The sequence below is a fragment of the Mytilus trossulus genome, chromosome 3 (genome assembly GCF_036588685.1).
Source record: "Mytilus trossulus isolate FHL-02 chromosome 3, PNRI_Mtr1.1.1.hap1, whole genome shotgun sequence".
In the NCBI taxonomy this organism is placed as follows: Eukaryota; Metazoa; Mollusca; class Bivalvia; order Mytilida; family Mytilidae; genus Mytilus; species Mytilus trossulus.
The window spans coordinates 38463781-38487024 of record NC_086375.1 but is presented as its reverse complement, the minus strand read 5'-3'; the positions used below and the strand labels follow the sequence as shown (position 1 = coordinate 38487024).

At 30.1% G+C, this 23244-nt stretch overlaps 1 protein-coding gene across 1 annotated transcript in view; it reads right to left on the bottom strand.

The window, feature by feature from the left end:
- The window catches only part of LOC134711427 (annexin A6-like), a 70257-nt gene that overhangs the window by 33264 nt on the left and 13749 nt on the right, over nt 1-23244 (bottom strand). The window contains exons 5-12 of the mRNA XM_063571996.1: nt 22236-22344; nt 21571-21675; nt 19856-19951; nt 17851-17871; nt 16310-16390; nt 2635-2710; nt 1676-1770; nt 596-709 (exon numbers count right to left, since the gene is read on the bottom strand). Of these exons, the coding sequence (XP_063428066.1) occupies nt 596-709; nt 1676-1770; nt 2635-2710; nt 16310-16390; nt 17851-17871; nt 19856-19951; nt 21571-21675; nt 22236-22344 (697 nt within the window). The remainder of the gene's footprint in view (nt 1-595; nt 710-1675; nt 1771-2634; nt 2711-16309; nt 16391-17850; nt 17872-19855; nt 19952-21570; nt 21676-22235; nt 22345-23244) is intronic.

Below are 23244 nucleotides of genomic sequence, written 5' to 3'. Positions count from 1 at the left end.
GTTAAACATAAAAAAAAAACCACTCACATTCCATAAAAATATTATTTTGAATTAAATCGTAATTACTACATGGAATATGTAGAACAAACTTCCAATTGTCAATTTCTAGATTAATCTATTAAACCGTAAGTAAATATACTTGTTCACAATACCACAAATCAATTCTATAAAGTTTCATATGTAGACAAAAGAGGGACGAAAGATACCAAAGGGACAGTCAAACTCATAAATCTAAAACAAACTGACAACGCCAAGGCTAAAAATGAAAAGGACAAACAGAAAAACAATAGTACACACGACTCCAACATAGAAAACTAAAGAATAAACAACACGAACCCCACCAAAAACTAGGGGTGACCTCAGGTGCTCCGGAAGGGTAAGCAGATCCTGCTCCACATGTGGCACCCGTCTTGTTGCTTATGTGATTACAGTTTAATAGACAAATTAGTGTAAACATTTTGTTAAGTTTGTGTTCAATTCCTGAGATGAGACAAAACAAAAGGACAAAGAAAGATAACTCTAACAGCACCATGTTAATAAAATATTCATAAGGTAACCCTTTATTCAATACATTTCAATTGTTACAATTTTTTACCTCTAATGCATCATGTAATTTTTTGGCACCAGAACTTGTGCTATCAGTCAAAAGAGCATCAATCAGAAGGTGCCATTCAGGTCCAAGTCCTTCTTTTAATTCAGGGACTAGTTCCTACAAAAACAAACAAAGATATAATCATACATAAATCAGTGACAAGTGGTATTAAATATGATTCTGACAAGTACTTCCATTTATTCTGGAAACCAATTCCTGGAAATGTCTGTATTCTTGTCCAAAAATTAACCCAGTCTATTTAAGTCTTAAGATTTATTTCAATGCACTGCCATTGAAAACTCTGGTATGCATTTTAATTATGGATTATGGACAATATCAGAGTAAAAAGCATCCATCAATGTCTTTATAAACCCATTAGTCATATCTGTATTTGCATCTATTGCAACAAATGGCAGAAAATAAAGATTATATCATTCAGGCTTCAGTGTAAATTCAAATCAATGATTCCTTTTCAGGTGGCAGTGTCTGGATTATGGGAAAAAAATAAATAAATTAGAAGCATTTAAATTTAAATTTTGTAATCTATATGCATATAATTGTCCAAAATGTCTCTTAATCTATTCGGACTTTAAAAAGAGATATGTAGTTGTAAATGAGTTTGTGCTAAGCGTACTGTTATCAATAATCTGAAATATCTAAAAACAAGCAGTTACTTTAAATTCTAACAAATTGGAAGTGCTCACAGATTACAATTTATCACTGCCAATCTGCTGAATTTATGCATTCAACATAGTGGCAAACATTTTAGTACTGATAGGTGTTTAACAGATCTTAATAATCTTATCACTTTACAAATCATCACTGTCAAACTAATGCCAAATAAGCAGTCATTTAGTTCAGTAGTAAAGTATAACTGAAACATTAGTAGCAGGGACAAGGTGAATGCAATATTGCTAACACAACAAAAGAGAGAAAACAGACATAAAGCGGTCTGTAAACCCAATGACTCAAATGGGTTTAGTAACCTATTGTTTATCACACTTTGCTATAAATACTAGAATGGGGACATGATAACTTTACAAGATAACTGGACTAACAACTATTCTAATGTGACATTCTTACCAGATCATACATTTCTTTAAATCTTTCTTTTGTCTGTTGTCTTTGTTTTGGTGTTTTCTTCACCAATGTTTTAATGATAATATCAGGTGGAGCAGCTGAAAGTTATAGCATTGATTTTTTTTCACTTATAGAATGGATACGTATTATCACTTAAATTTGTTTTTAAATAATCTTCAGTCTCTCTGGTTAACAGATTTGTGGTCTTATTTCAAGTTTGAAACACTGAATGTATAAAATTCTGGTGAAATAAAATTCTGGTATTTTTTTCTGAGATGTTCTAACTGAAATCTCAAATAAAGAAATATAAAATGCATACTTCATAAATTAGGCTGTAAGTTTTCTCGTTTGAATTGTTTTACATATGTCATTTCAAGGCCTTTTATAACTGACTATGCAGCATAGGCGTTGCTCATTGTTGAAGGCTGCACCGTGACATAACAATGTTAATTTCTGTCTCATTTGGTCTCTTTTGGAGAGTTGTTTCAAAGTTGGCAATCATACCACATCTTCTTTTTTATACTCATATTTCTCACTTATGTTTTGTTTTTAGCACTATTACAATTGATTGATTGGTGATTGCTTTTAAAACAGTTCAATGAAACAAGCTGTGTCCATTGCTTTAGCAGAAATAATGATGCAAATAACTCCTAAAGTTTTACACTTAGTATAGCTATTTTCAGTTCTCACTAAGCAGTTTGTAATAACTTCAAAAAGGGACATAATCCAGGACAAATTGAATTTTCATACACCTGTTTGGTAATATCTGCATTATTAACTGTTCATCTATTTATCAAGTTGTGTTTCACACATGTACATTCTTTTTTGTTTTTTGGAATATTTCACTGATAAAACATTGTTACCATAGAAACAGATTAATTTCTCTAAAAAGGGAGACAATTAACTTTTATCCTTACCTTCTTTCTTTAAAAAATGCCTTTTTTACAAGGGAAATAACTCACATAATTGTTTAGCTACTTTAAACAACTGTTTGCAATCATTATCTGTTGGATTTGTAGGTGAGATTTCATCGTCATCCTGTATAATAACATTCACAATTAATATACATGCAATGCCATTATAAGCAATTCACCAGTATGTTTTGTTTTCTATATAACTTTCAAAATATGATATAAATTATTATTTGCGCTGTTAATAAACATTCCCATTGTTTACAAATAACATATATCAGGTAGCCTTCAGTTGAAGCTTTTACAGTGACTTGACTGTTAGTGTTGCTATTCACCAATTGCAACTCATTCAAAATTTTGACCCAATTGCAATTTGTTTTATTAAACCAAATTGTTCAACTGGTCAGAATATTGAACAAATTGTTCAGTCAAAATTTGAAAGTGCAAGGTGATAAAATAAAACATACTTACAATCCTATAAGACTTTAACTCCACTTTAATGATGTAGTGAAAATTTGAGTCTATCAGTTTGTATAGGTATATTAAAGTCATTACCATGCTTAAGGTGAAATTGTTTATTTTGAATAGCTATGAAAATGTCCAAACTAAGCTTTCATATAGTTTTTCTTTCTAAAAGTATTCTATATTCATAAGAACCAAATATCATTTTAAATAAAACATCATATACTCAGGAAAATATGTGTGAAATAACAATATGCTATTGACAAGTTTTCATGGGGAGATAACCTAAAATATTAATCTTTTGAATTAAGACTTTTTGAAAGAAAAAATTATTATCTCCCCATGGAAACTTCCTACAAACATATTGCAATTTTACACATATTTTACTGAATATGAAATGTTTTAATTCACACAATGTCTGATTCTTATGAATATAAAAGACTTTTCGAAAGAAAAACTATATGAAAGCTGAGGATGGACATTTTTACAGCAATTCAAAATAACAATTTCACCTTAAGCATGGTAATGACTATAATATACCTATACAAACTGATAGACAAATTTTGTCACAACATCATTTAAGTGGAGTTAAAGTCTTATAGGATTGTAAGTATGTTTTATTTTATCACCTTGCACTTTCACAACCTGACTGTGGGTTTCCACAGCAGTTGGTTCAAATTTCTGACCAGTTGAACAATTTGGTTTAATATAACAAATTGCAATTGGGTCAAAATTTTGAATGAGTTGCAATTGGTGGATAGCAACACTAACAGTCAAGTCACTGTAATCATTTTATAATATGAGCTTCATTGGTTAGAAGTCAACCTTGTGCAGATGAATACCAATTCATCTTTTAACCTAACATATTTCTGATTGAAAAAAATCTTTGCTGAGTTTGAAACTGTTTGAAATATGAGTTAATATAAGAACCCTACAAAACTGACATAAATTTGTCCTTTATTTTGTATTTTAATGTTCCATAATCAATAAAAGTCTTATACATGTACACATGCACTTGCATACATTGGATTTCTATCCGATGCAGCTCAAATATAGTTTAGTTTAAACATATTTATTTATAGTGGATTGGGAAACAAGTTTTGCAACTTATATTAATCCCTTTCCACTTTGCGGGTGCGAGTGCTGCCTTGTAGCGGCATTAGCCTACTCTTTTTCGAAATCTACAAGGGTGTCTTTAACGTGCAAGAGATGTGGCTCTCTCTTAACACGGGTCAGCCATTTATCGTCCCTTTCCGACGGACTATCATCGTTTCCTCAAGACCATACTCGCAGATGGTGTCAAGGGAGAGCCGAAAATTGAGTTCCTGAAATTTCCATCCCAAACGGGACTCGAACCAGGAACCTTTGTGTTAGTAGTCCGATGCACTAACCACTACACCACGGCTCTCTTAAATATAGAATTAGTGGAGTTTATTGTTCACAATTTATCAAAATCATCATAACAAAGACGACTGGTATTTCTATAAAAGAAAACTTCTATTAAAGTGAGCATTCAAATATTCTGATTTATGGTTTCAATTTTAACATAATACAAATATTTTCTTTCATCTCCATGAAATTTTTAAAAAGTTCAATGTTTTATTTCACTATTTGTTTTGCAAATATATGTTTTCCCCATTACAACCAAATCTAACAAGTTATTTATGAGTTAATATAACATGCTATTATTGTCAATTTTTACAATTTACAGATGGTTTATATGTATGATTTGTAACATTAATTGTCACTTTTAATTGCTACATGTATGAGTGAAGATCTTTGTAGCCATTCTGCTCAGAATTCTATTATACATTCCCTAAGCAACGATTGACAATTAGTACACTTACAAGTACTGTAAAGTATATGTAACTTTTGAGAACAGCTGGAGTGTAGTTTAAGCAATATAAAGGTTAATTCAAATTTCAAGAGATCTTTGTTTACAATATTGAACGATTTTTTTCATGGAAATGAAATATACCAATTTTAAGAAAAGTAAAGAAAATGAAAGCTTATCACACATGCTAACTAAGGTATAACTAAAGTGAAGACATTCAGTGGTTTAATAGTCAGCTATAGTATAGTTAATAGTAATTCTGAGATGCTCAGGTAATTATGCTCAATTGTGCCAGAACCATTCAAAAGCAAAATTTAACTTATGATATAGTTCACAACCAAAACAACAGTGTTACTGTTACATGTACTTGTAATCTTTTGTGTTATTTGATGTGGTAATGTTTCAACTTGAAAAGTCTGGCTTAACCTCTGTCAGACAAAATCAATTATAAGTATGGTGTCTTTGATAAGTTTTTTTCAATATGTCAATAATGAAGGCAATTTTAATATTTGCTTTAGAACGACTGTGACACAATTGAGTGTATAAAGAATCTTTTGTTTTTCATTCTGAAACAAAATATATAAAGTTGTTTTAAAAGACTCGTATATACTAGAAACATAAACTTTTTAATGCGAAGATTTAAACAAAACATGTTTAAAACAGGATCTGTTTTAATATCAAAAATACATAATGTATGTAATTTTCCCCCCTGAAATTTTAACCTGCAATACAAGTGTTTAAAAAGATTTGAAATAAATATTTTTTAATATACTGGTCTATAATTTTTTACAATAGATATAGGAAGATGTGGTGTGAGTGCCAATGAGACAACTCTCCATCCAAATAACAATTTAAAAATTAAACCATTATAGGTTAAAGTACGGCCTTCAACACGGAGCCTTGGCTCACACCGAACAACAAGCTATAAAGGGCCCCAAAATTACTAGTGTAACACCATTCAAACGGGAAAACCAACGGTCTAAGTTTACAATTTAACACCAAGGTTTTCTTTTGTATGATGACTTCAGGATATAATATTCACCGTATGATGGCTTTAAATATTTATAGCTATGAAACCTGTTCTTTTTTACCAATAAAATTCAACTCATCATGAATATTTCTATTAACATCTCAATAAATTATTCATTCATAGTATATATACAATCGCCCATGCATATTTAACTTATTTTTTTTTTATATATTTTACTTTTTTGTAAATAAATGATATCGTCAGTAACTTGAATAGATCAGATTATCATTGTAGCGGTGTACATGACTTCAAACAAACTTTCTAGTTTTGACAATTTTAATTCTGAATCCAATAAGTATATATTCTTACAAGTTTACAATTTAATTCAAATCATTTTAGAAACAGAAAGCTCTTGAAATTGAAACTGCTTCATAATAAGACTGAATTCCATCTGCAACAGTCTAATTCAATTTAAGCAATCTATTTTTCATTTGCTATCAATTCTTTAAACAGCTTTACCATTTGTTTTTAAATTCATCCTCTGGAAAAACTATTCTCTGCTATAAAGAATTCCAATATTCAAGCTACTGAAAGGTATTTTTAGAACTATATGTGTGACAGTGTGTATGTATTATCCACATGCTATTATCTAAGATTCGCATCCCCAAACTTACCAAAACCATAATATACAAATCTGAACAAAAAATAGTCGAATGTATTAGTGACAGAAATCTTAGAGTCTATAATGTTTTATTTCAAAATTAAAATTAACGAAGAAATCTAGAACAAATATTCATATAATGAAGATAGAAACACCCATCTAGTTTGTTAATTTATCAGAAGTTTTTTTTTAATCTAGAGATCAATCTAGAAGATGTCTGGCTTACCATTGAATCCGCTTGGGAATTTTTACTACTCATCTGAAAAGTATTTCTAACTTTTTAAAATTTATAATTTTTCTAAACTTAAGAATTAATCATAAAATTCTGGCAACAAATACGTTTTTAAACAAAATTGGGATTGTGCAAAACCCATATTGTACTTTTTGTAAGACTGAACTTGAATCAATTGAACATATACTGTGGGATTGTTATTATGTACAACAATTTCTTGAGCAGACTGAAATGTGGTTTCTCCATAACGGTATTAGTATACCATTTACACAGGATATTTTTTTGTTTGGAAATTTATCACGAATGTACAAAGGTGACCCTCAAAACAATATTTTTCTCTGGATTAAACAATATATATATAATACACGATATTTTAAAGGAGAATTAAGTTTAACAGCATTGATTGAAAAAATAAAGCATCATTATATTTTGGAGAAGAAGATATCAGTTAAAAATAAATGTTTTGAAAAGTTTAATCAAGCTTGGTGCATTTACCAAGAGGCTTTACAGGATAATTTGGTGGATGAGCAACTATGAAAAAATTATCAGACATCAAAATGATTTTTTTTTTTGATTTTTTTTTTTTTTTTTTATATTGGTTTTTTTGTTGCTTTTTTTTTTTTTTCTTTTTCTTTAATCATCTTTTAATTCTTTTATTTATTAATTCTCTATATTTTTTTGTATGTCCTTTTTAATAAGATACAATTATAAAATCCAAACAAAATGTTATTTTCAAGTTCTATACATTTTCTAATAGGTTGTATTATATTACATTTATATATATGAACTTATTGTTTGAAAACTGTACTGTTGTATATTATATATGTTGGATAAAAAAAATAAAAAAAAATAAAAAAAAAAATAAAAAAATAAAAAAAAATACTCATCATTACTTTTGTTAAATTTAAGATAGAATTATAAGATTGCTTTTTCATTTATATGCACCCCATATATCATGTAATTCATATAATCTATTGTGTGCAAACATTACTCTTGAGAACTATTTGAACTCCAATTCAAATCTTGAGTGAACTCTGTATTTTGGAAGAGTGAGAAGTTTAGTTCTATAGTAATTGCAAATCAAGGAATCCACAATCCCCAATATTTATAGTCATGTCAATTGTTCTTATCTTATATATATATATATCTAAAAAGGTGCTATTATAGAGTAGGTTTTGTCAGATAGAAAGTAAACATATGAAGGATGATATAAAGGCTATTTTTTCTTTAACCATTAATATGCACTATCTTGTTGTTTATATAACTATTTTTCAGAAATGCAGAAGACTTCATGTTTTTTTCCATGGATTTTTTTTTAAGTAGAATGGAACAATAGTTTTTTTTTTCAAAAATGTTCTTCAATTGGCTTTATTTCCTATCTGACATACCTTTCATATCAAGAAAGTTCCAAAGGTGCAATATATCTATGTTTGTGTTTTACAATGTTTTTGTATTGATTGATAAAATGTAATAAAATGTTAATAAGCAAAAAAAAAAAAAAAAAAAAAAAAAAAAAAAAAAAAAAAAAAAAAACTTAAGATCTATCAAACAAGAATGTGTCCACAGTACACGGATGCCCCACTCGCACTATCATTTTCTATGTTTACTGGACCGTGAAATTGGAATAAATTCTCTAATTTGGCACTTAATTTAGAATGATCTTATCAAAGGGAACATGTATACTAAGTTTCAAGTTGATTGGACTTCAACTTCATCAAAAACTACCTTGACCAAAAACTTTAACCTGAAGTGTAACAGACGGATGGACGAACGAACAGACGGACGGAAGGACGAACGTACAGACGAACAGACCAGAAAACATAATGCCCCTCTACTATCGTAGGTGGGGCATAATAAAATAATTGTTATATTTATTGGGACAGCAAGGGGCAGATCAAGGGTTATTGGTATGTTCTTCAATTATGTTGCCATTTTTCTCATAAAAAAAAAAAAAAGAAAGATTATTTGATCTCTAGGAGTGGTACATGCTGACTCCACTGAGTAACTACTCTAATGTATAAATTTACATGTCAAATATGACAGATGTTGAAAAACACATTGCTGATGTTGAACACATAAATGAATATTGGTTGATATTATTTTCAAGCAGGAGGTTGTATATTGTGAAATGTAGATGTGTGTTTGTTCACTTTTAAGTTCTTTTACATCCAATTTCATTGAATGTGTAGGTAAATTTAATATCTTTGGTTAGCTTGCTTGCTATCTGAACCGTGAAATCATTATTAGTTAGGTAAACTACCCTCCTTTAATAGTAGACTAGTCTGATAGATAACTTATCAGCCTGCTTGTAGGACTAGGGTACTTTGAAAGGAGGGTAGTAAATTTACCTAATAATGACTTCACAGTTCAACTAGCAAGCAAGCTAACCTAAGATATTACCTTACCTACACACTCAATGCTTATGCAATCGGCTGTAACTGTTGACAATCATAAAGAGAAAACTACAAACACATTAAAGGAGAAAGACATCAAAATTGTCTTGAGGTAACTATGCATACCTGTTCCATTAGAACCTTTTTACAGTTTGTTAAATCAAACTAAAAGTGTTTCTAGATGTTAATGATGTTAGACTGTTATTTAAGTATGAAAATAAATTGTATGCCTTTGATTCAACTGGTATATAAGGATCAAAAGCTAAACATGTATCATTAAAGAAGGAATAAAGTGGTGGTGACTGCTCAATACTTGGTAACTAAGAACCAGAGGCTCTAAAGAGCCTGTGTCGCTCACCTTGGTCTATGTGAATATTAAACAAAGGAAGCAGATTGAAAATTGACTACAAAGGTCAATAACTCCTACAGGGGCCAATTCATCCCCTATGTTCTATTTTTTTTTTGATGGCCAGGTCACCGGACACATTTTTTAAACAAGAAACCCCAAATATGATTTTGGCCAAGTTTGGATCAATTTGTCACCGCAGTTTCAGAGAAGAAGATTTTAGTAAAAGATATATAAAATTTACGAAAAATGGTTAAAAATTGACTTTAAAGGGCAATAACTCCTAAAGAGGTCAACTGACCATTTTGGTCATGTTGACTTATTTGTAAATCTGACCTTGCTGAACATTATTGCTGTTTACAGTTTACCTATATCTATAATAATATTCAATATAATAACCAAAAACAGCAAAATTTCCTTAAAATTACCAATTCAGGGGCCGCAACCCAAAAACAGGTTGTCCAATTCATCTGAAAATTTCAGGGCAGATAGATCTTCACCTGATTAACAATTTTACCCAAATGTCAGATTTGCTCTAAATGCTTTGGTTTTTGAGTCATAAGCCAAAAACTGCATTTTACCCCTATGTTCTATTTATAGCCATGGCGGCCATCTTGGTTAGTTGGCGGGGTCACCGGACACAATTTTTAAACTAGATACCCCAATGATGATTGTGGCCAAGTTTGGTTAAATTTGGCCCAGTAGTTTCAGAGGAGAAGATTTTTGTAAAAGTTAACGCAGGACGACGACGGACGACGCCGGACGCCGGACGCCAAGTGATGAGAAAAGCTCACTTGGCCCTTCGGGCCAGGTGAGCTAAAAAGTAAAGTAATAAAAAAAAATCCTTCTTCAAAGAGGTACATACATGAAAGTCAAATGAAATGAAGAGTCAATGCAAATACATGACTTTATTACTCAAATGTTCTTAAATCAGCTTAGGTTATAAGAGATTGTTAAAAGAGTCAGACAAAACACCATACAATAGATATTTTATACCAATTTTACAACAATGATCAAGAGAGTCTTCTTGGAAGGCCAATGAAACATTAACTGATTTATAATTGATTGACTAAAAGTTGGTTGCTAAACATCCAGTGGCAAATATTTCATGCATGTTGATGACAACAATAATGAAATATACCTTCATATTATATTTAAAGCTTGAGTTTTTGAGTTAAATATTCAATCCTTTACTGTAGACCTTACACCAAAGAGGACTCTCTTTACGATACATTTTTCAACAATTTGTTGACACTTTCACAAAATATATTTTGTACAACTGTACACCAAAGTGTTTACATATACCATATCAAAATATTATGTAGATGTGCTATGGTAAGTTCTTTGATTAATTTCCAAAATACAAAGACTTACTGACTTTTACTTTATTTCTTTCACTAAGATATGGTTTACTATAAGACATCTGAGATCTTTATGAATTTTCGTACAATTCATAAATTATTTTTAGGGTTCAACAGATGTCATTGAAAACAAATGTGTTACACATGAAATTATAAGACATAATTAAGTAAACTAATTTACTTTGGCTGACATTTTGTTAGTATTTATCAGAGTTTTGTTCAGCTTTTTAAATGGCTTGTTACAATCTAAATAAAACTGACTGACCACTTGCAAGAAAGTTTTGAAAGATAGAGCAGTTTTTGCAACAATTATGTTGGTTTTTTTTTTTATACAAAAAGTGACAAAATCAGCACTGAACTACCATAGCCAGATGTGGCAGTAGTCAAAATCAGTCCATGGCATATCCATATGTATACTACTTTGAAATAAAAGCATAATTAAAAAAAATAAAAATCCAATTGATTATTATTATGCATGGTTTTTTTGTCTACAATAAACTTCTTTGAAATAAGTTCTTTTCATTTGAACTTTATCAATCTTTTTAGCTTATAACAATTGGTGTTTTCATAAAATTTCAGTATGCTTATTGAATTATAGACTTGATGGTATCAGGCAAACTTGGACTGTTTTTGACTACTGATATTTCAAAAGATACAGATATACAGTACAAATACCAAACACAGTTGATCTTGCCTGTATGTTGTTAGTAAAATTATGCCTATAGGGAGTGGTTCCATCACCTTCATGTTGTTCACAGGAAGTGGTGTTAGTGTAGGACTGGGTACCATCTGAGAACATGCAATGCATTCCATCACCAATACCTTTACTAGGAATACAGTCTTGAAGACTACTGGTATCTTGAATTTCTCCTTGCTTATCAACAGAAATGTTTTCATCTGATTTCTTGGACATTTTGACTTTAGATGGATTTATTCCACCATTGTCAAGAGATGGATGATGATTTAAGGACACAGTTGTCACATCAACACAGTCTTTAACATGTTTGGTACTACTGACACCATAGTCAATCTTATCTTCCTGTTGCAAACCATCTGCAGTTTCTGTTTTATGGCCAAGGTTCTGCAAAGAACTGTGCTGTTGACAGCCATTTTGTCCATCTTCATTTGTAGCAGACAATGACTTCAAACTAGAAATCTGTTCACTCTGGCAACTGTTTTGACTTTTATGAGAAACTAAAGGATCACCACACTCAGCTTCTGTAATGGCTGAGAGTGAACTTCCAGCTGTTTTGTTTCCATCTGGTATCACTATTATGTCATCAGCCTCTTTGTGAAGAGGAATTTGGCCATTGCAAGAAATAAGCTCATTTGACTTTATATTCTCTAAACTCAACCTAGATTTTGAATCTGTTAATTTTGAAGAAGAACCATTTTTGTTTTTGCTCACAGCACGTAATCTTATATGTTTCTAATAAAGGTGTTAATATTCCAAGCAGCAAATAAACAAAATGATACAAAACAAAATTAGAAGCATATTGCAAAACTTTTAATAGTATAAAATAACATGATAAAAAATTAAAACTATAAAAGACTATTATTATGTATATATATACTCTGTTGTAATAATAACAAATGAAACTAAATTGAATACTGGTTAATAATTTGACAATCATGTGACATATTGCTGTAAATTGAATATAGTGTATGTGAATACCATCTTTGAATTTGTCAAATGAATATAAGGCAATGATTGTTTAAATGTCACATGGTTGTCCCTCCTGAATACAAATAAGTCAAAAGTAGTAACAATGATACAATACTAATAACAATACAAAAACAAAAAATCACATAAGTTATATTGACAATACATAGAGTAACAATATATTGGATATAAACACTAATTATATATATACAGTACTAGTTATACCGATTGACAAAATAATAGGTGAGAAACATGAATTAGTTGCATACTTATTGAGTTATGATTTTTTATAAAGGACAATCAAACAAGTTTACAATATATACATGTACCAGAAAAATTGTGATAGGAGATCACAAATTAGTTATCAACTCCCTTATTTTATTCAATATAGTGAAGTTCATGTTTAACAATAGGAAAACCTAAAATCAGATGGAAATAAAGAAATAAAACAAATAAACAATGCCATAAAGTATTGAAAGTTTTTTCAAAAGTTTCAACAAAACTAGCAAATGAGGGTTGCTGACTTAACAAGTGAACAAAAAGCAACACAAATATTACTACCCAACCCCTCTTAACCAAGATGGGATATATAAATAAGACAAGTTTTTGGCACAAAACATATCACAAAACATTTTCTTCAAGATTACAGTATAATATTACCATAATCAGTCAGTATCAAGTTTTCATTACAAAAAACAAAAGTGTAATACCATATATGACAGCTTTGATAAAATAGGAACCAAAACTATAGCAAGGAATTCACAGGCATCACTTAGTAATTCTACCATACTCCAAGGGGGGACAATTTAGTCAAGTTAACCTACATATCTGTCTATCATGCAACTTAGGCTACTTTTTGGCAGACCCTACTTTTGTGGTGTATTCATGCATGAAATAATGATGAGTCTCTTTATAATATGGTGTACCATAAAATAGACTAACTGACAATGGACAATTTAACCATGTAAGCTGTAGAAATATAACCTTATACATGCAATAAAGAAAACAGTTTATAAAAATCACAGATAACGCCATACAAGATAAAAAGACAAGAAATTAAAACATTCAGCAAGGACAAAGAAGGCAATAGAATGAAAGAAAAATACAAGAAAATAAGAACTAAATGCAAGATACATATCTAGTGAACATGTTTCAATTGTTTTGTAGTCAGATGCTTAAAGACAGTTGTGAAACTAGACACACATATGAAAATATATATATATATAAGTCAACTGTGCTCAATTGTGATATAAAGGTTGAAGAAAAGTACAATTTCTGAATATAACTATCAGAACCATAAAAACACACATTTTAAAACTAAACCCCCCTTTTTATATAAAATAGTGAACAACAAAAAAATGGTGTTGGCAGTTGCAATTGCTGGATTGTGATCCCCAATTTATTCTATAAAAGAATAATGACCAACAACATTTGTCTAACATGTCTAAATGACAAATTCTTCATAGAAAATGGCTTTCAACAGCTTTTTGGAGGGATTTATTTTTATAGACATTTAGGATGTTTTACTTGATATTCAAAGAATTACTGTAAACAATGGTAATTAACTAGATAATCATATATATTTTCTTTGCAACTGATCAGATTTATTCCAATTTTTACAAATATTTTGAAAAAAGAGAAAGCTGTTTAAATGAAAATTAAAGAGCTGAAATAATCTAAAATCTAGTTTGAACATCAAACAGTTCATCTCCCTTGACAATAATGGTTTTGTCAGTTGCAAGAAAAAATGGAAAGGGTTTCTGGACCTGCACAATAACTGACTAGATATAATTTTGTTAATTTATAGAAATATAATGATAGTGTAGATATACGTAAAGATATGTATAAAATTGGGGTCAATGTAGAATGGGCAAAATGTCTAAAACCCACAATCCAGCATGTATAAACAAAGCATTGCCATTTACCTTTTCATCTGGAGGAGCGTCTCCATAATACATGAACAATTTTTCTCTTTCTGTCTGCTCAGGAGTAAAATAGAGATGGTTATCATTTATATACCTAAATTTGCAGGATCACAGATCAAAATTTAAGCTTTAACAAAATGTGTCCAAGACATAATTCTTGAAAAACTTTACAAACTATTACAGTATTACTACCAGTACATGTTACTGTAATTTACAGTAAATCAAACATTTTTTTTGTGAAAGTTCTTTAGATAAAGTATTTACAAGAAACTCATGTAAAATTGAGAATGGAAATGTCAAAGAGACAACAACCCGACCAAATAAAAAACAACAGCAGAAGGTCACCAACAGGTCTTCAATGTAGCGAGAAATTCCCGCACCCGGAGGTAGCATTTATGAACAAATTAAGAACACAGACTTTTCATTGTTCTAATCATGAAGTTGAAAGGGGTAAATCTCTTTTCTTTTTCTTTCTATACATCTTTAGTTTCAAATGCAACTTGTAAAGAATTTGACTAACATATATCAAATCCTTCTTTTATTTTCAAAAAAACAAAGTGTTACTTCTGAGTTTCCATATAAAAAAAATGCATGTTTGCCAACTGAATTTGCCCAAATATGTTTGCTGCATGGCAAAATCACTAACCTTTCACTAAAATGAATATATTTTTAAACAACCTATAAAAATAATGTTTTCATAAGAAAGATATAGATGGGTCACAATGCATAAAACAAAATATAAAGTATAACAATAATAATACAAAACACAAATATACAAATATATTAACACTGCCCAGCCATGCCAATTCATGCTAGCATATAAAACAAACAGTTAAGCATAACAAGCATATTTGTTAGTGATCAAATCACATGACATTTTCTTTGTTTCATGGTTAAATATCACCTTGTCGTCTATTATTTTATTTACACATTTATGGTGCCAATGTGAATGATTCTTAATCCAATCCATGAAATTTATTTTCCCATCTGAACATTTTGGCCAAAGTCTGCCACATTCTAAAATTACTACATTGGTGTTACAGATTTAATAAAATTGCATGTCCTATCTTACTTTTGAAAGACTTATAGGATCCCTATAGGAAACCCCATCCATCCGAGAATCAATATTCTGGTTAACAATATCTAATTTGCTGCTAGCAATATATTTTGATATGAAATATTATGAAGAGAACATCAGAATTAAAGAAATTGTGAGATTTTGGTGCAAATATTACTAAAATACAAAGTGCATAACTCAGCTGTCTGTACACAAGGCATGCAAGTTTAAATAATGTGAAATAGGGTAAAGAGGAGTCTTTATAAATTTTTTTCATAAATTTGTAATGGATGTTTTACTAAAAGACAAAAAATCAAGAGTTTCATATAATTACAAAATTCTAAAACAATATCAAGATATGCCAATTAATAAATGCTTGGGAATTACAAAGAGGATGAAACACAATAAAAAGTGAAAAGTAATTTAAAATATGTTATGAGCTACACATGTGAAAAAAATAGGACAGTGATATGTTCAGAAAGAGTACATTAAAATAATAAAATTCTTTCATAATTTCCAAAAATTTTCTTCCCAAGATATTTCGTTCGACAAGTGATATTAAAGACAAACGAATTCACATTATGCAAAATTTCTACACATAAAACATAAAAAAATATCTAAAATTCTAACAAGCAAATAATATTATTTTGCAGGGTTAAATCATCTACATTAATTAGCAAATGAAGTTAGTAATACACATATGGTTGTTATTAGGTATGTCTCTTGATGATAAAGTTAATACTGGTGTAAGTCAGGCAAAGCAAAGTCCGTAAATTAACTGACAGGGGCCACCATTCTAATTTCTGCCGATTTCTTATTTACCTTTTTGCTGTCGATCCTAGGCAAGCTATCATTACTGGAAGATGTTTTGTTGGTGTATGGATTATAACTGTACTTTATGGACTGAAATATAAATACAGTTGAATAAGAAAATATGATTTAGCTGTTTTGTTTGCTCATTAAGCTATGATCATTTTATGAAATGGTTCCTGCTGCAATAGTATTTAGTGGCATATTCTAAAAAGAATGTAGGTATACTAAAAGGCATATTAGCAGCTAAAGAAAAAAATAAGTGACTAATTTTACAGGATTGTAATTTAACAATACAAGTGCCTGTGACATTCTTAAAGTGTGACATTTCATAATAAAGCAAATACATGTATCCATGAAAAAAAACATGTTCTTATCACTGATGGTTCTCAGATATGGATCTTGAGATGCATATGTCATGTGAATGAAAATAATTCCTTTATCTTCCCTTCCAGGCAAAGTAATTTTCCTCACTGTATTAAATGCCGAGATGGCTTATGAATTTGACTTTGAGCACTTTTAAGCAGCGCTTTTTAGCTATTTTTTTATGGTGGAAATTTTGATGGTGGAAAAAACTAGAGTGCATAGAGAAAACCAATAAGTGTGGTCCAACTCACAACCTCAGTGATGACTGGCTAGTGATTACAGTAGCAACTACTTAAACCACTCGGCCACCAAGGCCCCTGCTTATGAATTTGAGAATGCTTTCTTGTCACTGATATGGAAAACAGTAACACCCCTTTACATTTTGAGTAATTTATTTCAAGGCTAATTAAAATGGGAATATTGGCATTTAATACAAAACACCTGAATGTCCATGTAAATGATGGCCAAGATAGGTCCACAACAATATATGACACAAATAAACTATAAAAGCAATACCAAAAAGTCACTGTAACTCTACCTAGATCTGAAATCTTAAATCTCTACCTGTGATAATCTACTAACTACTAAACTACATGCAGTGCAAGTCCATATTCTTACATTTTTAAATGTAAAATATTAAAAGTGTTAGCATCAACTATATTATCATTTATTTGCAAAGCCAACATTCATGCATAGCTAGCAGTGCAAATCTTTAAAATGTTGTTTTTTACAAAATGTTTCCTGACATAGCTTACTATTATATATGCATGTTTACAACATTTTTGGAATAAAAATAACAAGACGAAAATATCAATTTAACATATAGTTAAAGCTATGTCAGGTATCATATTCTAGTGTTTCCCCAAGAAGCAACAAAGGGCTAAAACAAAAGTTCAAGAAGCTAGGTAAAGCATACCCCTGAAATAAGCATATTTTCTTCTTCTATCAAGTCATTTATCACACTATTTTACAGTTGTTCTAGTATTTTTTACAACAATGCCAAATATATTTATGCAAATGATGTTCTCTTTAAGCATGCAAAAGTGTGCCAGTCTTAATCAGTTTATCTTGAATCTTGATTTACCATTCACTAAAAAAGGTGCGTTTGGTTTTGAAACCTAAGGAAGCCTTGGGGGAAACACTAAATAAACTAACAAAAAGTGACAACATTTTGTGATTTTGTTTACCTTACTGGTCCTGTCCTCAGTCTGAAATCGACAAATTATTACATCAACAAACACTCACACACACACATTAAAAATGAGAAAGTGTTAAACAATATTCTCTCTGACTATGAACTTATAAGTACTGCATAATCACTGATCTAAATGGTGAGCTCAGTAAAATTTTAGTTTCAACTGCAAACTCACCAACCTATCAATACAACTCACAGCAGACAATTTTTTAAAAACAGCAAAAAACATAATACAAAACGATGTTGTCATAATCCATTGAGGACACGATTTACAATGTTTAAGAACGTTTGAGCTCAAACAAGGTAGTCAAAAGGCGAAAATAAAAGGTTGTTTTACAGTAATATAAATTTGACACATTATTTTTTTCTATTTTGACAAAAAGCAACATGCAATCTTCCTATCAAATTTTTTCTAATTCATCAAATAATATTTTTTATAAACGTTTTAAAAAAAGATAATTCAGGGAAAAAATGTCTTTCTGCAATTTTAAATTTAACATATACATACTGATACATTTTTTAATAGCAGTTTAAAATACTCATGTAAATTACATAGAATATTGCTATGCGTTTTGTTTTTGCAGTATGTGAGTGTTTACAAATTTCAAATATAATTTATGATATATAATTTAAGATTTTTATATTCTTAAAGTGCCTGTTCAAAATTCAGGGACTTAAAATACGTAAAAAAAGATGGTGTAATTCTTTATTATTAGATGAGACAATCAATATATCTGAACTCAGGAATAAATTCCTTTCAAATTTTGTTTTTAAATATTGATAACTTTACCTAATAAATTATCTGAAATGTAAAATATTAAGTGCAGCCTTGTGAATTATTACTTGCCATTAAAAAGTTATAAATATCAAAGAATCAAAACAATCATTTAAATTAAATATTCATTGAAATCTATTTCATTATATCATCTTTTAAGATAACTAATTGCTAGGAGCCGGTGCTTGATTACCGTTTCAAGATTTTATTTATTGTTAATGTCTGAATATCGATTCTGTGATTCTTACTGCATTAAAGGGAAGTTAATTAAAATTGTTCTTGCCTACCATGTTTATCATCCTGAATGTTAAACCCCTATTTCATCTTTGTCAAGAACAATTAGCTCTTTTAAATATTCTGCAAAAGCATCACTTTACCATGTTTACTAAAGATTTAAACCATTCTACCACATGCATATCTTTAAAAAAAATCACATTACTACATGGAATACAATACATGTACAAGTACATTTAAAATTAATAAAAATGCCAAAAATTTTGAAACATCATCTCAATGCTTACATGGCTTACTCTTCGTTTCACCTAGTGTAATACATGTAATAGTATGTAAGAATTAGAATTAAATTTGATATATTTATGTATACTTCAATACTATTTCGGGTGAAATTTCACTAATTTTTTTTTGATGAGGCCCTTTTATATCTTGTTGTTCGGTGGGAGCCAAGGCTCCGTGTTGAAGGCCGTACATTGACCTATAATGGTTTACTTTTTTAAAATGTTATTTGGATGGAGAGTTGTCTCATTGGCACTCACACCACATCTTTCTATATCTAATAAAACTTTTCTTCTTTCTTTATTTCTGAAGACTTGAACATCTTTATTTGGGGAAAATTCAATACCATATCCACATATTTTCTTGTAACCCAAATAGTTCATAAAGAGCTAATAAGGGAAAAGAACGTTTTTTCCTAGGCAATTATATAAGTTCTTGACAATTTCTGAAGCAGTTTAATTTGTTAAAAGAAAATATGAATATTTAATATTAAATCAGAATGCTAGTTTTTTTCTATTGTACATTTTTATATTCAGGAACTTCTATAAATTACTAAAGTGTATACATTTTGCTCATTGTTGAAGCCATACATTGTTTTATATTTGCTGATTTCGTTGCTCTTCAGTCTTTTTGAAGATAGTAGTCTAATTTGCAATCATCCCACATCTTCTAGTTTCCATTGGTAGGTTTGTTCTTACTGTTAACTTACCAGTGGAGGAAGTTTCTCCCTCTTTTTACTTTTAGAATCATCATCCTCAAAATCATCATCATAATCATCTTCCCCTTCTATACCATCTTTACTTCTCTGTAACAAAAAAAGGTTAGACATTGCAGCCATTTGATAAAATAATATCTGATAAAGTCTTTGTTACTGGAATGAACTAACAGACTTCCTAAGCATTATGTGAAAAAAAATAATATGGAAAGCCTTAAATATTGTCCTATAAAAAAGCAGCCTTCTCATGAGTGCACCACATTGGTATTGCTTTGTTCTTCTCAAGTAATTTTGGGCCATGCTTCCTAACTCCACATATTCTTATGTTGTTTTTTTTTAAAAGTTAATCTGAGAATTATGGTCCGAGACCACAATTGTCGTCCCTTGATTTTCATTGTTCACAAATGTAGTCCCTAGTGTTGACAGTGGGTTACTTGCCATTAATTTTTATACCCCTTTCCAAATTTATTTCTTCATGTTTAATGCCTCAAATTGCAAGTAGGGGGTAAAATTACACTGTAAAAAAATTTGGGTCCAGAATTTAAGGGAAAGTAGTGATTTGGTCCAGGTGAAAAAGGTTGAAAAATAGCACTTCCGAAGCTGTCAAAAGATTTCAAGACGCCCTAAAGATTAAATTGTCCATATTTTGAGTTAGAGACGATGAAGTTTTCTATAATTTTGATATAATTTGTCCCAAAAGTAGTACAACACACTAAAAGTTTCTTTGAGAAAGCGCAGGTGGGATTTTTTTTATTTTCATTTATGTTCTAAAAGAAATGCACTACGAAATAATTGTGGTCTCGGACCTTATGTCTAGATTCAGATGGTAAGTTTGCATTGAAAATAAACATAACTGACAAGTATTTTTTAGGGAATTTTATTTGCTTGGGTAAATGGACACGTATGTTATATTGTCACATATGAATACAAACAATATATTTTCTTCATAAAAACAGAACACTGATATTTCAGGAAAAATTGCATAGAGAGGTTCCATACCCTTAGCCAGGGGTGGGGGTGGGGTGGATGAACCCCCTTTGAAAACAAATAAGCACTATAAAAGTCAATGTTCTGTTCGAAATTGTGATTGTTTAAGTCGAGTTTGTGAGTCCAAAGACCCCCCCCCCCCCTCTAGAAATTCCTGGCTATGGGCCTGGGTTCATCTTCTTTTGTATTTAATAGTTTTGGTGAGTTTTCACTTAATCTTGGTCCTATGAAAAGTGGAAAATTTCTAAAGACCTATTATACCAATGTTATTTCAACTGGTCGGGTGGAGCTTATGTTTTAATTTGCATAAGGATAGCTATTTGAAGATGTGTGTGATAAGGATGATGGCCGTTATAATTATTATTGAATTCTAATCATCTATCAGTGTCACAAAATGCTTATACAAAAGAAATGAGTGTATGATATGGGACGAATAACTGGACATCTCATTGATGACTTTATTCCAAAACTCCTTTCTATAGCTAAACTGGTCTTTAATAAGAAAACTTCATAAACGCTGCCAGGTCAAGTGAAATAAATCTAGTAATACAATGATGGTCCTATGAAAAGTGGAAAATTTCTAAAGACCTATTATACCGATGTTATTTCAACTGGTCAGGTGGAGGTTATGTTTTAATTTGCATAAAGAATCTAGTAATACAATGATGAAATTATCACAGAATTCAAGTTTAAATATCAAATACACTATTGACTGATCATACCTTTAGTTCTTTAAATTTGTGATGACGAGGTGTTACTTCTTCATAGTCTTTGGCATTCTCATTCCATAAACTCTGCAAATATCTTTTGTGCTGATATTCCTTTTCCTGTAATGTTGAAGGTTAAGATAAAAATAAAATAAGCATAAAATACATCACTATCATAACATGCTATAATTACCATTTAAATTTCATTTTTATTTTCCTGGCCTTTGAAATGTTTATAGAGGAGTGTTAAGTAAATTTTGAAATGTCTAATTTCCTTTCATTCAAAACCATGTCAAATATATTTCAGGATTATAGCATTCAAAAGCTTGATTTTCAGAAATGGAAGACAAAATAAGTGTGTATCTATGCTGTGCTACACATTGAATGTTCAATTTGCTTTCAATAATTGGTCAACTTTATCAAACTTGAAATTGAAAACTTGGGGTGGAGCTACTTATCGCCTGCAGATTTTGATGGGGTTCCTGTTGCTATGTCTTAAGTTTTCTATGTTGTGTTTTGTTTACTGTTGTTTGTCTTTTTCATGTTTTTTTCTTTGTTTTTTTTTTGCCCTGGCAAATTTGGTTAGTCTTTGACTTTTGAGTTTCAATGTCCCTTTTAGTAGCTTCATTGCAAAAAAAAATGTTCAAAAAGAAATAAGACAAATAGTATAATATACAAACCAAATCATCAGCCTTTATCACAGGTTGTGCTTTCTCAAGTCTTTTAGCGATACCTATATTCTCTGACTGAATATCTCTTATATGCCTTTCTCTAGCTATATAATTCAAACTGAAAATAAAAAGATATTTTTTTTTATTGTTAGTATAGTTGCACTATAAAATATTGTAGCACATCTGCATTTTTTAGTTAAAAGGAAATTGCAATTTAAAAATCATTAAATGATTCCTTTAGGACCATGCAGTTCTTTTAAAAAATCAAACAAGAATTACCATAATAGGAAATCGACATTCCAATTGATGGGATTTAAATTGACATCAATCATTTAATTCATCCTAAAACTTCAATACATATAAATGAAAGAAGAAGTGAGCTTAACATCAATGTGAAAACATCGAGACAACACAGCAAAATGTTTATAGGTCATCATACAATCTTTTACTATAGAGAATTGTGAAAATAACATGGCAAGCACTTATTCAACCCTGATTCCATAAAAGTAGTAAAGAAATTGAACAAAGTAATCAAATATCTATTAAATCACTAATTTTCCAAAGGACAAAAAATGTTTAACCTATAATAAAGAAAAGAATGCACACACTGATTTATCTGGAGTGCTTTTCTCTTAGATTTATTCTATATTTAAAGCCGTCAATATAAAGATTTCAGTTGTCTATAGCATACAATATAAACTAAACTTCATCAATGATCCACATAAATATGGTCAAGGTCAGATATCCCAAGCCAGACTGACATGTACACCTTACAATCATTACATCTTTCACCACCAAACACCACCTTACCCATAATAAAACCATCCCACACACCTAAATATATATTGTTTTCATCTATATTTTTATTATTGACTTACCTTCTAAATGAGGATGAATATATTAAACATAGATATACAAATTAATGAGAAATGATGACCAGAAATTGTGTGAAATATAAATAAGACATTTACTCCAATGTGTACATTTTTACAACTTGACCTATGATTGAAAATTCACT